The sequence below is a fragment of the Lampris incognitus genome, unplaced genomic scaffold, assembly GCF_029633865.1.
Source record: "Lampris incognitus isolate fLamInc1 unplaced genomic scaffold, fLamInc1.hap2 H_2, whole genome shotgun sequence".
NCBI classification, from domain to species: Eukaryota; Metazoa; Chordata; class Actinopteri; order Lampriformes; family Lampridae; genus Lampris; species Lampris incognitus.
The window spans coordinates 1,001,841-1,018,130 of record NW_026611077.1 but is presented as its reverse complement, the minus strand read 5'-3'; the positions used below and the strand labels follow the sequence as shown (position 1 = coordinate 1,018,130).

General features: G+C 45.2%; 1 protein-coding gene across 1 annotated transcript in view; it reads right to left on the bottom strand.

Annotated features, from left to right (window-relative positions):
* Positions 1–16,290, bottom strand: part of LOC130131973 (XK-related protein 4-like) — a 154,864-nt gene that overhangs the window by 32,891 nt on the left and 105,683 nt on the right. The window contains exon 2 of the mRNA XM_056301698.1: positions 8,478–8,677. Within this exon, the coding sequence (XP_056157673.1) occupies positions 8,478–8,677 (200 nt within the window). The remainder of the gene's footprint in view (positions 1–8,477; positions 8,678–16,290) is intronic.

Here is a 16,290-nt window from a genome sequence, read left to right as displayed (position 1 = left end):
GCTTTCAAACACACAACAAAATGCTGAAACGGTGTGCCTATGGGATCTGCAAATCGGATACTAGATATGTGAAAAGTTTGGAGGGGGTGTAATTTTCTTTCCCTTCCCGAAACCCAGAACGGAAGAAGCGCAATGTCGGCAATAGATTTCACAGTATAGCAGACTCCATGGCTAGCTTAATCCATCCAAAATCAACAAAAATACCTGTCTGCTCCAAGCTAAGCTTGCTACTAGCTATTATTGATAGCTAATACAGCTAACGTATTATTACTGTTACTTTTACCCACACAATGCGCTGATTTCTTCCTTCATGTTTTCGTGTTTTCCAGCTACTTCCTGGATAGTTCTGAAATGCTTGACGGGCATAGCAACAGTAACTAAGGGGGGCGCGACTTTGCAAAAGGTCAATTGAGACCTTAAAGATGCAACTAAGTAATGAAAGGGGAAGGTTCATTTTCAGCATCATAAGTGTTAAGAGCAGTTGTTGGAAGGGAGAGAGGGTTGTACCAGTCTGCAGAAAGGATATGACAAACATTAAAAGTACATGTAACTTGGAATATGTAGGGATTCCAGTCATTGCCTTCACTTTTCCATCATCTTTTTCAAAAGCCAGTTCATCAAATGTTCCCTATTTAATAAAGTCCTTCAGCCGATGGTTTTCCTCCCTGAGGTAATTGCATTCCCTCTGTAATCTTGCAATGTTCTCTTTGCATGGTTTTTTTGTCACACTGCTCAGCCTCAACAGGGGGCTCTGGCTCAATGTCTGGCAGTGGCATTGACGACAATTCTAGGAGGACGTCCACTGCATCTTGCTTCCTTTTCTCATCCACCCTCTTTTTCTACATTCTGCTGTGCTGCTCATACCTTTCCATGTCTTTCTCGCTGTTCCTCTTCTTGGTGGCTGGTGTGTGCGAGAACACGGATGGAACCCAGCCAGGGGACAACGGGTCATCAGATTTGGTACCTATAAGTTAATGATATAAGAGGGTTTAAGTCCAACACATGCCAACAAGTTAGAAGTTGTTAACATATGTGATATCATTCCTGCAGACTGAACTATTCAGACTGAAAATTAACATTCTCCTTAACTAACTTAACAGAATTTATTATTTAGCTTGCTAGCTCCACTGTGACGGCAAGCTATCTAGCTACTGTAGATAATCTAGCTAGATAAAGGACTGGTGCAATCAACTCCTAACGTTAGCTAGCTAGCTACTGACTAGTAAACCATGTCAGAATGATTACACAAAGATCGGCTAATGACTAAAAAAATACAATAATTAAAATACTGAACGTTTACTTGAGCTTACCTTTGATGAAATGTTCGCTGCAAAGACATGTGTACTTTGACGGTTTCCATTCTTTGCCCTCCCCAGGGACGGAGGCATGTCTAATAGCATATATCCACAGTCTTCTCTCTCCGGATTTTCTTTTTCAGGCGGGGTTCTGTAAAAACACAGCCCAGGGTTGTCTCTTCGTCGGTTACTGCAACCGATTGCACAGCAACTATCCGGCATTTTCAAACGTTTAGGTAAAAACTTGCTAAAAAAAATAGCTGGCGGGCAGCGGAAGAATGTTTTGCTCGACAGGTGGGCATTCGAATATGAATGTGACGTCACGTGAAAACTATGAATAAGTGTGCAATTTCTCCTGTATGTCCCGCTTCTTGTGTTTGCACCTCATAGGATCTTGGAGCTACATTTTGCAGTACCCTAGCTTCTAGGCTCCAGTATTTTCCATCATGAAATTAACCCTATCATTTTGTTTCAGCTCGCTCAGTTCTTTTTACCCTCTGTCATAATTTATTTTCTGTTTCAGTTTGTCCTTTTGTTTTCTCTCAACTAACCCTTTATCTACCTTTGTCTAGTACACATTCACTTTCCAGTAATTGTGGCATCCAGGTTTTTAACTATCTATTGAACAGCAGTTCAGCTGGCGACCACCCGTGTGACAGTGGAGTTGACCTGTAATTCAGCATTGCTAAATAAGGATCAGTTTTAGAATCAACAGCTTTCTTGATTAGCAGCTTCACAATTTTCACTCCGTTTTCAGTGAGACCATTAGACTGTGGATACTTTGGACTGGAAGTCACATGTTTGAACTCATAGGTCTTTGCAAAGTTGCAGAACTCCTCACAACTGAACTGTGGTCTATTATCAGTCATTACATAATCAGGTATGCCATGACATACAAAAAATTACTTGATATATGCGATAACCTAAGATGCTGTTGTATTTTTCAGGAGCGCCAAATCTGGGTAGTTTGAGAAATAGTCAACCACAAGCACGTAGTTTTTCCCTTCTAACTCAAACAGATCTATGCCCACTTTGCTCCATACTTTACACACCTCATTATTTCCAACCCACATGAACTCTTTTGCGTGCTTGGCCCTATGGTTCTGATAGGTTTCACATGAACGTGTGGTCTGCTGTACGTCCGAACCTATACCAAGTATAATACTGCTTTGGCTCCTCTCTTAGACTTCTCCATACCAAGATGTCCCTCGTGTATTTTGATCAACATGTTACATTGCAAACCCTTAGGAATCACAATTCTAGGACCCTTAAACAGAATGCCATCTAATACTGACAACTCGTCCCTGAACTGGCTGTAAGGTGCAGGTACACAGTGTACAGAACAACCCTGGGTGTTTGCTTTAATTACACTTTTAAGCATTACGTCCTCAGCTGTGGCCTTAGCTATGACCGTTCACATCTCATCTGAGACTGGACAGCTTTTCCTGATCAAATTGACATGAACGGGTTCATCCTGCTGATACTGTTGCACTGGGACTGTGCTGTCGTATGCACATGACCGCATGTCTGCCACCAACAGTTCTTTACCAAGTCTGTATTCAAGCTCAGTGTCATATTTCTGCATTTTAAGGAACAACTTTTGTACCCTAGCTGGTGTGTTTGCTAGGCCTTTTTTTGTGCTATAGCCATTAGTGGCTTGTGGTCTTTTTCAGCCCAAACTTTTTTTTTTACCATAGATGAACATGTGAAACTTTTTACACCCAAATGCAAGAACTAAAGCTTCCTTTTCTATCTGTGCGTAATTGCACTCGAGGTTTGTCAGTGCTCTTGCGGCATAAGCTATTGGGCGCCATCGGGTGTCGTATCTGTGCAGCAACACTGCACCTATCCCTGATTTAGATGCATCTGCTGAAATTGTGGTTTGACGTTTTTCATCATAGTACTTTAAGATGAGTGCTTTCACTATCAAGTCTTTCAACTCATCAAATTCTTTCTGATGGTTACTGTCCCAACTCGTCAGAATTTTTGACTAGTAGACCTCTCATTTGACTGGTGTGCTTGAGAAGTTAGGTATAAACTTGCCTATGTAGTTTACCATTACAATAAATCTCTGAACACCCTCTTTGTCGGTTGGTGCAGGCATATGCCAATGGCTGTGACTTTGCTTTGGTCAATTTCTATACCATCTTGTGTCAGCTTTTCACCAAGAAAAGTGATTTCTGTTTGTCTGTACTGACATTTGCCTGCATTCAGTTTCAAGCCACTAGTTCTGGCTGTGTCTAGTGCCATTTTCAATTTCTGGTCATGCTCCTCAATTGTACTGCCCCATATCAATATGTAATCAATGTATACCTTGATGCCTGGAATGCTCTTAAATTTTTGTTGGATTGTTCTATGAAACACCTCAGGTGCAGAAGCCAGCCGAAAAGGTAATCTTTTGAAAGAATACCTTCCGAATGGAGTATTGAGTACAGAGTTTGACACTCTCTTCATCTAGACTTATCTGCCAAAACCTGAGGACACATCTTTTAGCAAAGTATTTTGCGTCTGCTATGTCACCAAATGTGTCCCCTCTTGTAGGCAGCTGATCGTGTTTTCGTTTTAAATATCCGTTTAACACTTTGGGATCCATACATTGCCTAAGTGGGTCTTCATTTTTCTCTACTAGAACGATGGAGTATGCCCACTCAGTAGGTCCCTGTCTTGTTTCTACTATGGCCAAGGATTCTACTCTGTTCAACTCTGCTTTTAGTTTTCCCCATAGAGCTAGTGACAACTGGCTTGTTTGGCTTTTCTAGCTGAATTTTGTGAGTGACTTTAAGTTTCCCAGTACCCTGAAAAACATCAGCATAATCATTCTCTACATTTCCTGTGCCTCTGAGCGACGGGGCAACCAGGCATCCCGAGACAGCAGAGCGAAGTGGTCGGGTGGGGGTGTAGGGCTTGACCATGGCCTGGAGATAGGAAGGAGCTGTTCCTTTCACTGCCCTGTAGGCTACCACCAGAGTCTTAAACTTACAGATGACTAACTGGATCTAAAAAGAGCAGTCCTTGCTTGACGAAGTCTTGGCTTGAAAAAGTCGCACTTGCCTTTGTTCACTCCAGCCTTCGTTCAGCCTAGAACTGTTTACCTGACGCTTGGACGCTTCCAAGTAGCAGCAGTGATTTAAAGAACAGATTGATAATTGTCTGCCAGGAGTGCAGGTCAAACCCTGGCTACTTGACACCCAATTGGCCAAAGAGCTAAAATGAAAGTAGACCTATTGCCCAGAAACTGGTCACTTATGTAAAACTCTATTAAACCTCACACAATACTATTAAAACTGCAAACAGCGAGTTACCAAGGGATATATGTATAAGCTCCATTAGTTTACTCGGCAGTCCAATCCTCGTCCTTCACAGCACTGTAGACCACTCCCACGAAGAGGTCACCTGCAAGCGTCACTGTCGTCATTGTCAATACAGTGGATCTTTCTCTGGATCTGTTTGAAGACCCTGGCAAAGTGGTTCTTTCTGCCACACATTCAACATTCCTGCCACTTGCTCTTTTTGTGCTTTTCGCCACTCTGCTGCTTTGCTTTGTGCTTAGTTGCACAGTCTATTTCCATGACTGTGTCTTTCAGCTGACTACAGTCCATGCTTTTCAGTCTATTCTGTCAATTCTCTTGCCTGACACACTTTTATCGCTTTCTTTAGCGTCAAGTCAGCTTCTGAAAGTATTTTTTCTCTCAGACTCTTGTCACGTACTCCCATCACTATCTTGTCACGGACCAGCGAGTCAGCTAAACCACCAATATTGCATGTTTGATTTCTCAACTTAACGTCCATAATAAATTCTTCAACAGTCTCTGACTCGGTCTGTGACCTGCCATTGAAAACATACCTTTCATATGTCTCCTTTTTCTTTGGGTTGCAAAAGGCTGCAAATCTCTCCACCACCACATCAAAATCCACCTGTTCCTCCTCCGTTAGCTGCATGCTGTTGAAAACATCCAGTGCATCTGCATAAGCCACCGTTAGCAACTACGCAACCTTTTGTGCATCTTCCATTTTGTCGCCCTCAATTGCAGTCACATACAGGTCGAACCATTGCTTGAACGTTCTCCATTTTTCTCCAACGTTCCCCGTCAACTTTAGATCAGTAGGAGGCTTTAAAAGAAGCTCCATCTTCTCCAGGCGCGATTTTCGCACCCGCGTGCCGCGACTACCATAAGCTAACACTGATAACACTAGCAGCTAAAGTCAGTACTTGCCGTTCGTCGTCCAACTTTTTGGCCACTTAACTCGTCTCCTCACGAGTCTAGCATGAGTTCGACAACTCCTGGTACCATGTCGTCTTTTGTTGTTGAGTCTTAAAAAATATGAGACGACATAAGGAACCTTTAGTCTCTATTTATTGCCCAACTCCTAACACCTGCGACCGGTTCCCCGAGCCGTACGCAAGTACATCGCGGGAAACGCAGATCACGTCATGACGTATGACACATGCTGACGTATACTGACGTATACTGTAAACCTCATTGTAACGCTTCTTATCATGGCCATGTCTCCGATTCCAGCACTGATGACCTGACTCCTGACAGTGACTCTAATAGTGGCTCACACCTTGATATTATCTTGTAAATAGATTGATTGCTTTGTCATGCGTATCTATTAGTGATTTGCTGAGTAAAATATATTGTTTTGATTATTCATTGACGGCCATTTCGATGACTGGGTTGTTTTATTGTGGCAGTTGTTTGAATGTTTGCTTTGCTTGCCTATAATCTTTTGTATGTGTGATCTTACAATCAAAAAGGGGGAGGGACTGTAATGGAATTTATTTATCGTACTCCTCATGCTCTCATACTTAGGGAGTAACACAGTCAAGGAACTAAGATCCAGCTTTAACCAGTTCTTTTTGGGAGGAGTCCCCCCTTTTCGCCCCAATTTTACTCATCCAATTACCCCACTCTTCCGAGCAATCCCGGTCGCTGCTCCACCCCCTCTGCCGATCCGAGGAGGGCTGCATACTACCACATACCTCCTCCGATACATGTGGAGTCGCCAGCCGCATCTTTTCACCTGACAGTGAGGAGTTTCACCAGGGGGACGTAGCGCATGGGAGGATCACACCCCCCGTTCCCCCATCCCTCGTCCCTATCCCTCATCCCTATCCCTGAACAGGCGCCCCAACTGACCAGAGGAGGCGCTAGTGCAGCGACCAGGACACATAGCCACATCCGGCTTCCCACCCGCAGACACGGCCAATTGTGGCTGTAGGGACGCCCGACCAAGCCGGAGGTAACACGGGGATTCAAACTGGCGATCCCCGTGTTGGTAGGCAACGGATTAGACCGCCACGCCACCCGGACACCCCAGCTTTAACCAGTTCTTATCTCATCCTGGCCGTTTGCAGAGGTTACGTCATCTTTTTTAGGAAAGCTTTTTTTCTCCATCTATAAATCTCAAAGTATTTTTTTTCTCTGCAGATCACAGAGACAGACTCTGTACTGTGCTTTGTGGTCTCCTATGATCATGCTGATAAATTCACACAGTTGAACAACAAACGAGACTACACATTCATTTCCTCAACAGCAGGCTTTTCTACAATTCAGAAAAATGAAATCTATGATTTTCAATAGTGTTGTATAATGTTTTTCCTTTATTACAACAGTTCTAAAGTTTTGTTTTAACATGCTAAGATGTGTCAATAGCTTAGAGTAGTCCAATAGTTGTACTCACGTTGTATGGTTCAATATGGTCAGAAAAGGGAGAGGTTGGACTTGCACACCAAGAAATATATTGATCCTTCTGAAGACCTGGCTCCAGTCGTAGCCATCAATAACGTATTACTAATCTACTCTGTGCATAACTGTAGTCCGCTGTTCACTATATCATGTTATGTCCACAATTCCGTCCGTCCATCCATCCGTCTGTCCGCTCATCCTCATAATTGTGGACGTAACGTGATATGTACAGCTGGAAACATTTCACCCCTTTGCTGGTAGGTGCAGGTGAAAGTTTATCAAAAATTCTGTGCATGTGGTTGACATTTATCCATGGTAAATCTTGCAGGCATCGCGCAAAACATGCATTGTCAACAGCACAAACCAACAAACAGGAAACTGGTATGACCGCTGCAGTAGTAACCGGATGTCAGTGAACTACAGTTTTGCACGGAGCCGATTCACACTAGACCATTCTGGCCATCACAAGCTTGCTTTGGAGTATGCTGTTGACGTAAATGTCATTACAACTACTAATTGTTGGTTGCAGAAACCATTGAATTATCACAGCATTTGGATCACAGTTAATTATGTGGCTTGTATGACATTCACAGAAGATACTGTAGAACCCGGGTTCGCGTCCTGGCTGTGGTGGTACCGGACTGCCCCCCGAAATCACTACATTGGTGTCAGAAGTGGGATGGTGAGACCGTGAGGCCATCGGAAGCACGTGCGCCCAGAGGCATGAGGTAGGTAATATGCTGAAGCGCGAAGGAGGGGGGAGTGTAACGTGCACGGATAAATAGACTCGATAGACCTTTGCTAACGGGTCGGACCCTTTAGTCGACTGGTTAACGTAGTCGCCCGTGGTGCGGGAGACCTGGGTTCGCGTCACGGCTGTGGCGGTATCGGACTGCCCCCCGAATTCGCTACAATACCAATATACGTAACACAGGACATGGGGTGTCTGTCCTCTAACGGACCACTTGTAGGTTGGGGACAGATTTAAAACAAAGTGCTATACAACAGTACCAGAAGAGAGTCCAAACAGTCTGAGAGAGTCTACCGCTAATTTCCACTATGATGTCAAATGTGAATATTGAGAGTTGACCTTGCTTCTAACAGAAGTATTTACTGGGTTAATTGCATGTATTGGGCGATTATAACACATTCAAGCTTTCACAAACATTGACATCTATATCAGTGGTTTTTCATTTCTAGACATATTTTATTATTCTACTGTTAATTTCTCATTTCATTGTCATACAGAATAAGTGTTTATTCAAAAATATCTTAATATTAAATACCCAAAATAACCATGTAAAATGTAGAATAATTGTGTGTAAGACGTAAAGTATGGTTTTCAGCTTGTGTGTTTGGAGAATGAATTTGATTCTGGCTATCTACAGTGTATGAACTTTTAAAGTTTTCGTAATGTTCTTGAATGTGTGTGGTTTTACTATAAATCAGTATTGTCTACCTGTGTACTTGCGTGTTTATGCATGCAAATTACCTTGCACAGCCTGCAATTTGTGAGTCTGAATGATGATACAGAGTTGCAACACCAGTTGTGGCGCACTCTCCAGAAAGGTGGCCAGCAGATGAAGCATGCTCACATCAGCAAACTCATAAACCATCCTCCAGTAGTAACGCCAGCGCTCGGTTTCTCCGCTCTGTCGACTTCGAAAACCCAGGTAGATGGTGTGGAAATACCTGAGAAGAGCAGCAATTTTGTCCAAGTTTAAAAGTGAAATTTAAAATTCAGTTTGTGTTATTTGTGCATCTGTTGAAGCAACTCCACATCTGACATTTTATTAGCATTTTCTCAATATGAAGTCCAGTCAGGTCACTTTTATTTGTATAGCCTAATATTACAAATTTCAAATTTGCCTCAGTGGACTTTACGGCAACACAACATCCTGTCCTTAGACCCTCTCAGTGGATAAGGAACAACTCCCTAAAAAAAATAAAAATAATAATAATAAAAAAAACCTTTAACAGGAAGAAAAAACAGGAAGAAACCTCAGGGAGCGCAACAGGGGAGGAGCTTTCTCCCAAGATGGACAGCGTGCAATGATGTTGTGTTTACACAACTTACACAATACAACATTGAAAGAGTGTAACGCAGTTATAATGGACTTATAACATTAAGAAGAATATGATGAAGTACAATAATAATGGACTACAAGAAAACAAGAGGAATACTGTAAAAAGGGGCCTACAGTGAGATTTCACTCACTTGATGTCTCAGTGTAGGCCTGTCTTTAGCATCCATGTCACAACCATACTATGTCCCTCTTTCTTTTCTTTTCACCACTTTTTTCTTCCCAACCATACCCGGCCAATTACCCCACTCCTCCGAGCCGTCCCGGTCACTGCTCCAGCCCCTCTGCCGATCCGGGGAGTGCTGCAGACTACCACATGCCTCCTCCGATTCATGTGGAGTCGCCAGCTGCTTCTTTGCACCTGACAGTGAGGAGTTTCACCAGGGGGACGAAGCGCGTGGGAGGATCACGCTATTCCCCCCAGCCCCCCCACCCCGAGGTGGCTCCCCGACTGACCAGAGGAGGTGCTAGTGCAGTGACCAGGACACATACCCACATCCGGCTTCCCCCCCACAGACACGGCCAATTGCGTCTGTAGGGATACCCGACCAAGCCGGAGATAAGGAGATTCGAACCGGCGATCCCCGTGTTGGTAGGCAACGGAATAGATCACCATGCCATCCATGTCCCTCTTTTCTAATTGAATATCTATGCTGCCACAGCCAGAATTAACTTAATAAAATGTTTTTCAGTGTTTTCCAACCAAAATGAATAATCATTTAATGGTGTTTTTGTCAGTATAAGAATATCGTTTTCCTTATTTCAAACATAAATCTAGAAGGAAACTGTCTTTTTGTTTTGGATCAACAATTTGCTATTCTTCTTTAAAGGTGTCATGTATGGCAGTCCAGTAGTGCAGCAGTCCATTCATTGCACTTGTGTCAAACCAACAGGGGTTACACCAGTTTGCTTGAGAAGAAAAATGACTACAAAAGGTTTCCATAATTCTGTGAAACTTTTTTTGGATGGAGCCATATGCTAAATATTTTCTATTCTCTAGTTTCTGATAAGTCATGGCTACCCTAACACAACGTATGTGTGATGGGTTTGATCCGCTTTCCACATACAGAGGACAAGGCAGTGATCAATATGTGAGGAAAAGTCAAGGGTCTCTGAGTGGCGATTGGGGAATGTGAAACCCTCAGTGGCTGTTTCAAAGATGGTGATGACTGCATTGTCAACAATCGGATTTTGCATATGCAGAAACACATTTTTGAAATAGATTTTTTTCTTTTTTGGTATTTGTTTTGCACTTTGTCCAGGGCCTGAGTGTAGTGAGTGACATAGTCATCACTCCAATTGTGGCAGACACGAATTCGATTATCTCCCCTCAAATTCTACCCATTATACAGCTGTTGCCCTGTGGTCAGAATTCTTTTCCATTACCCTGCATCCAAACAGTCATTTTTTATTTATTTATTTTTACTTTCACTTATAAAGGGCACTTGTAATTCCTGGACTAGACCACCCTAAGTTTACACTGAAAGCCCGGCTGAGTATTCTGCGACTGTGAAACGTGACCTTGATGAACTCTGAACTATGGCAGTACGCTCCTGCAGTATGCTGATGCCTTGCTGTTGGTAACACCCAATCAGCTGCAACTTCTGAAGCAGACTCAGTGTTGTTCCTCACTCACTTGGCAAACAAGGCACACAAAGCCTCACTTTCAAAACTCCGGTACTGCATTCCCACTCTACCATATCTGGGATGTGACAACGAAACGCTCTCCTGACAAGGTTACTGCCCTCTGTTCTGCCCCTCCGTTAAAGTCTAAATCTTTAACGCTGTATTTTCGGGGGATGGATAACGTTTTTAGACGTTGGATCTACAACTACCACATCATGAACAGTGTCTTTCGTGCCATCACTTTTTCCACTGCCGCTCAAACCATAAAGTGGGCTCCTAGCAGACTTCGGACTGCAACCATTCAGTGGATTCCATTCTTTTACCATTTCCTTCTTTCGATGATGTCATTAAAGTCAAGTCAATTTTCTTTGTATAGCCAATTATCACAAATTACAAATTTGCTTCAATGGACTTAACAGCAATACAACATTATGTCCTTAGACAGGGGCTCCCGCAGGTGCTGATAAAATTAGCAGGATGTGTGGTGAAGAAAAGGCTGTGCTCCTCTGGACTCTGGCTTGTGGCTCCACCCTGATGGTAGAATTGTGTTCCCCAAATGTCGCAACACGAAGGATACTCCATGTTCTGGCTCAAGTGGCTCATGGGCCCTCCTCACATGTAGGAAAGGGGGGAAGGGGATGAATTATTCAATCACAATGGTTTGCTCCAGGTATAAATGCTATTACCTATTCCTTGACAGAGAGATGCATGGTTTGCCTACAAAACGACAAAGGTAAGGTCATTGCACAACGTGATCACCTACCAACACCTTCAGGCACAATTTTAAATGTGCATATTGACACATTCCCGCTCTGTGCCCTAAGTTTTGTTTTCTTCATGTCATGTCTTGTCTATTGTCGGGTCTTTTATTTTGAAAGTCTTACCTCTCCTCTCGTTTCAGTGACTTCACTTCCTGCCCCAGTGTCTGCGTCCTCCTGCGTGATTACTTTCCCCACCCTGATTGGATTCATTTGTGCCTAGTCACCTCCAGTGTATTTAGTCTCTGTGCTCCCCTCTCTCTGTGCCAGTTCGTTTTGTGCCTAGTGTCAACTCGTGCCAGCCTCTCTCTAGTGTTTGGATTTCTTGTGTATATCTTTGCTCTGCCCCTGGACCTCGCTTTTGCCTAACCCTTTTGGATCATCTGTTTGGACTATTGGATTTGATCTCCTTGCTTTGTCCCTGGACCTCACCTTCGCCTTCTCCTTTGGTATTGTTTGCTTGGATTACTGGACTGCCTTTTCTGTGTACCGAACCCTGCTTTTCAGTAAAGACTACTTTTGAACTCTTCGTTCCCCACGGAGCGCGCCAAGGTGGCGTACATCATTTCCCATCTCACCTGCAGAGCAGAAGCCTGGACTACAGCCGAGTGGGCCAGGAGATCCCCGGTCTGCGCGTAATCAGAGCTGTTCGCCCAGACCGTTCGCCAGATTTTTGACCATCAGACCACGGGTCGAGAGGCAGCGAGGGCTTTAATGGGCCTGCGTCGGGTCTCTGACTATGCTATTGAATTCCGCACTCTGGCTGCTGACTGTAGTTGAAACCAAGGCTTTCTATTTGACGCCTTTCTTCATGGATTAGCTGACCCGTTAAAGGATCAGTTAGCTCCTTAAGAGCTGCCTTCAAGTGCCCTCAAGGATGACCTAATCGCACTTACCATTAAGATTGACACCCGGCTCCAAGTGAGAGAGCGGGAAAGAGTCAGGCCTGTTGGCTTCCCGCCTGTCCAGAGGAGGCAGCCTGCGGTCACTAGTCCTCCTCCCCGGCGTCCGCCCGCCCGTGCCGTTCCGGCGACCGTCTCTTCGTCGCCCCCTGCTGCTCCGGAGGAACTGATGCAATTGGGCAGAGCCAGACTCACTCCCGAAGAACGGCAGCACCGCCTGCGGGAGGGAAGATGCACTTACTGCGCTCAGCTGGGCCACTAAATCTCCTCCTGCCCGGTAAATGCACGGGCTCATCAGGAAGAGAGGGCGCTGGTGAGCTGTGCAATTTTTTCCAATGATCCCTCTCGACCACTCACTCAGGCACGGCTCATCTCATCTTCACTGTCTCTTGGTCTCCCGGTGTTAGTGGACTCTGGGGCGGATGGACATTTTATGGACTGGGGGTTAGCGAAACGGCTGAAACTCAGTCACGTTCCCCTGTCTGAGCCTCTAGAGGCCAACGCTCTGGATGGTCATTGCCATGTATTAAGTTTGGATTTGACACCTGTGGATACCCGTAAGGAGTGATGTCATACCCGGAATGTTGTAGCAAGAGAATTCACTCACTAAAGTGTTGAAATGCGAGTATGCGTTTGTTGTTCGTTTTGATTCAATTCAGTGTCACTGAATTGAACCCTAACCCTTGTGATGGTCTAATTTCAAGTATTAAGACGTGAGCACAACAATGGCGACGAGGGGATAGCGCGACCATATTCGCTTTAACTGGCAGTGATTAGGTTTGAACTGTTAACATGGAGAAATCCGGGATTCAAAACTTTGCCTGCTTTGGCGAACCAGCCACGCTTGGTCAGAGAAGGACAAGATGGTTGACGTGGTTCGAACTCTATGCTGATGGCAAAGGACCCATTTTAACTAACGACGCTACGGACGCCATAAAGCAGAGAAGAAGGGCTCTGCTCTTACACCTTGCCGGACCAGATGTACAAGACTTGTTCTCAACGTTAGCCAACACAGGGGAGGTCCGCGGCGCGGCGGTCCGCGCTTTGAATCAGAACTTTGTACCCCAAGTTAATGCAGCATTTGCGCGGCGAACTTTTCACAAGTCATCTCAGAACACTGGTGAGACCATACAGCAGTTTACTACTCGGCTACGACAGGCTGCCAGAGATTGCGACTTTGGGGGGGGGGGGATGCTGATGATCAGATAAGGGACGCTATCCTGAGCAGATGTACTAAGATGTACGTGAGAAGGAAACTGTTGAAGGGAGGGCCAGGTTTCACACTCGCCCGCACACTGCAGCTAGCCTCGCAGTGCAAGAAGGTGGAGGAACAGCTGTCAGCCATTTTGGGCGCGACGAAGGTGGAAACAGAGACTGTCCATCATGTTGCACAAAAAGGAGGGAGACACGTGAAACATTCCAGAGGGAAGCCGACGACCAAAAGCATCAAAATGAAAGGAATTGTTACAGAAGTGGACATACAGATCACCTTGGCAGGAACCCGAAATGCCCCGCACGCGGACAGACATGTCATACGTGCAACGGAAAGGACCACTTTTCAGCAGTATGTCGCACCAAGCCTAAAGGTGCCAAAAAACGTGTGAGTAATGTTGAGGAACAAGGTGACTATGCATTCGTTGCCAAAGAGAATAACACAACTGAGAGACTTACCTTTTCTGTGGGGGGAGTAAAACTGCAGATGTTAGTTGATTCAGGGGCGACCAGTAATGTGATGGGTGAAACCACATGGAAGAGACTAAAATCACAATGTATAAAGTGTCATTCATACATTCCCAAGACAGAGAGTAAGCGGCTCTCTTATGTTGCTAGCCAACCACTATCTGTTAAATGTGCATTCTCGAGTGAGATTGCAGTTGGAAATAAAACTGAGCAGGCAGAGTTCGTTGTGGTTAATGGCATGGGAGAGGCATTGCTAGGAAAGGAGACAGCCATGAGACTTGGAGTTTTGAAAATAGGAGTCGATGTTGCAGCGGTATTGAACATAAAACCGTCACTTGAACAGCAGTGTCCAAAGCTATTCCAAGGGGTTGGAAAACTGAACTCCAAGCAGGTTAGCTTACACATCAACCCAGACGTGAAGCCTGTCACCCAGCCTTTTGGGTGCATACGATTCAACCTCAGGGGGGGGCAGTAGATGCCAAAATAAAGCAATTGATGGACATGGACATTATTGAACCTGTAGACGGCCCCACCCCATGGGTAAACCCTGTGGTTATCGTACCAAAAGCTGACAATGATGTGAGACTATGTTTGGACATGAGACGGGCAAACCAGGCTATAGAGAGGGAGCGGTATCCTATTCCCACGGTTGATGAGATACTCCAAGGCATGAATGGCTCAACGGTGTATAGCAAGCTAGACCTAAAATGGGGATACCATCAGTTGGAACTGAGCCCTGAGTCACGTGGAATCACGACCTTTGCCGTACAGGACGGAGTGTACCGATATAAACGGCTGATATTCGGTGTTTGCTCAGGCAGCGAGCAATACCAGCACGAGGTAGCTAATGCACTAGTAGGGATAGAGGGGGTCGAAAATATATCCGATGACATCATCGTGCACGCACACGACCAGGAGACACACGACAGACGTCTCTACGCCGTCCTGACCAGGCTGATGGAGAGAGGCCTGACTCTAAACCCAGACAAATGCCAGTTTAACATGAACAGATTCGTTTTCATGGGCATCCTGTTGTCTGAGAAGGGCAAAGGACCGACGGAAGAGAGAGTGCGAGCAGTGGCGGAAGCTCGCGAGCCAGAGAATACGGCGGAAGTGAGGAGCTTCCTCGGACTAGTCGGATACAGCAGCAGATTCATCCCTTAGTTTCGACCCTATCGGAGCCGCTACGACGTCTGACGAGAAAGGACACCCCATTTGAGTTCGGACCAGAGCAGAGAGAATCATTCAATGCACTCAAGGATAAGGATGAACTGGCAAGAGCTGGCACTTTAGCATACTTGGATAAGGAGGCACAGACCAAGGTGATCGCAGACCCGAGCCCCGTAGGATTAGGCGCAGTGCTAGTTCATGTCCAACAGGGGGAAGAGGTGCCGATATGTTATGTGAGTCGTACCTTAAGTGACTGCGAGAGGCCCTAGCTCTAGTGTGGGCGTGAGAGGCAGCATCCGGGCGATACTGGTTCGTGTCCCGGCAGCGGCAGTTCCTATAGTTGCCTCCCGAATTCGCTACATTGGTGTCAGAAGTGGGATGGTGAGACCGTGAGGTCATCGGAAATGCGTGCGCCCATAGGCACGAGGGAGCCGATATGCTGGAGCGCGGGGACGCGTTTCCCGAAGGAGGTGGGTAGTGTAACGTGCATGGATAATTAGACACGTTGGTTCTTGACTAACGGGTCTGACCCTTTAGTCGAGCGGTCAGCGATGTCTTCCGCGGTGCGGGCGATATACAGGTTCGCGTCCCGGCCGCGGCAGTTCCTGTGGTTGCCTCCCGAATTCGCTACAGCATGTTTATGGCACACAGTTTACCTTAATAACAGATCATAAGCCTTTAGAAGTAATATAAGACCCTCACTCCAAACTCTGCGCTCGCATTGAAAGGTGTGTACTCCGATTACAACCATACAATTTCAGAGTGCTACACATACTAGGCAAGCAAAATATCGCAGACACACTGTCACGATTGCTGGGTGAGACAGCACAACGTGAGAGACACAATCACGGCTCAGACGAGTAGGTGAGGTTTGGCGCTGTCAGTGTAACCCAGGTCAAGATAACCCAGGTTAAAATAACCTACATATAATTACAGTTTAATCATAATAAATAAATAAATAATCATAATTATTCATTTTGCAAATAAATAGTGAACAGTAGATAAGTAATTCATGGTATCAATAAATTCATATTCATATTGTTGGTTCAGATTGCTATTTCTTAAAACGCAGCGCGTGCAGTGCT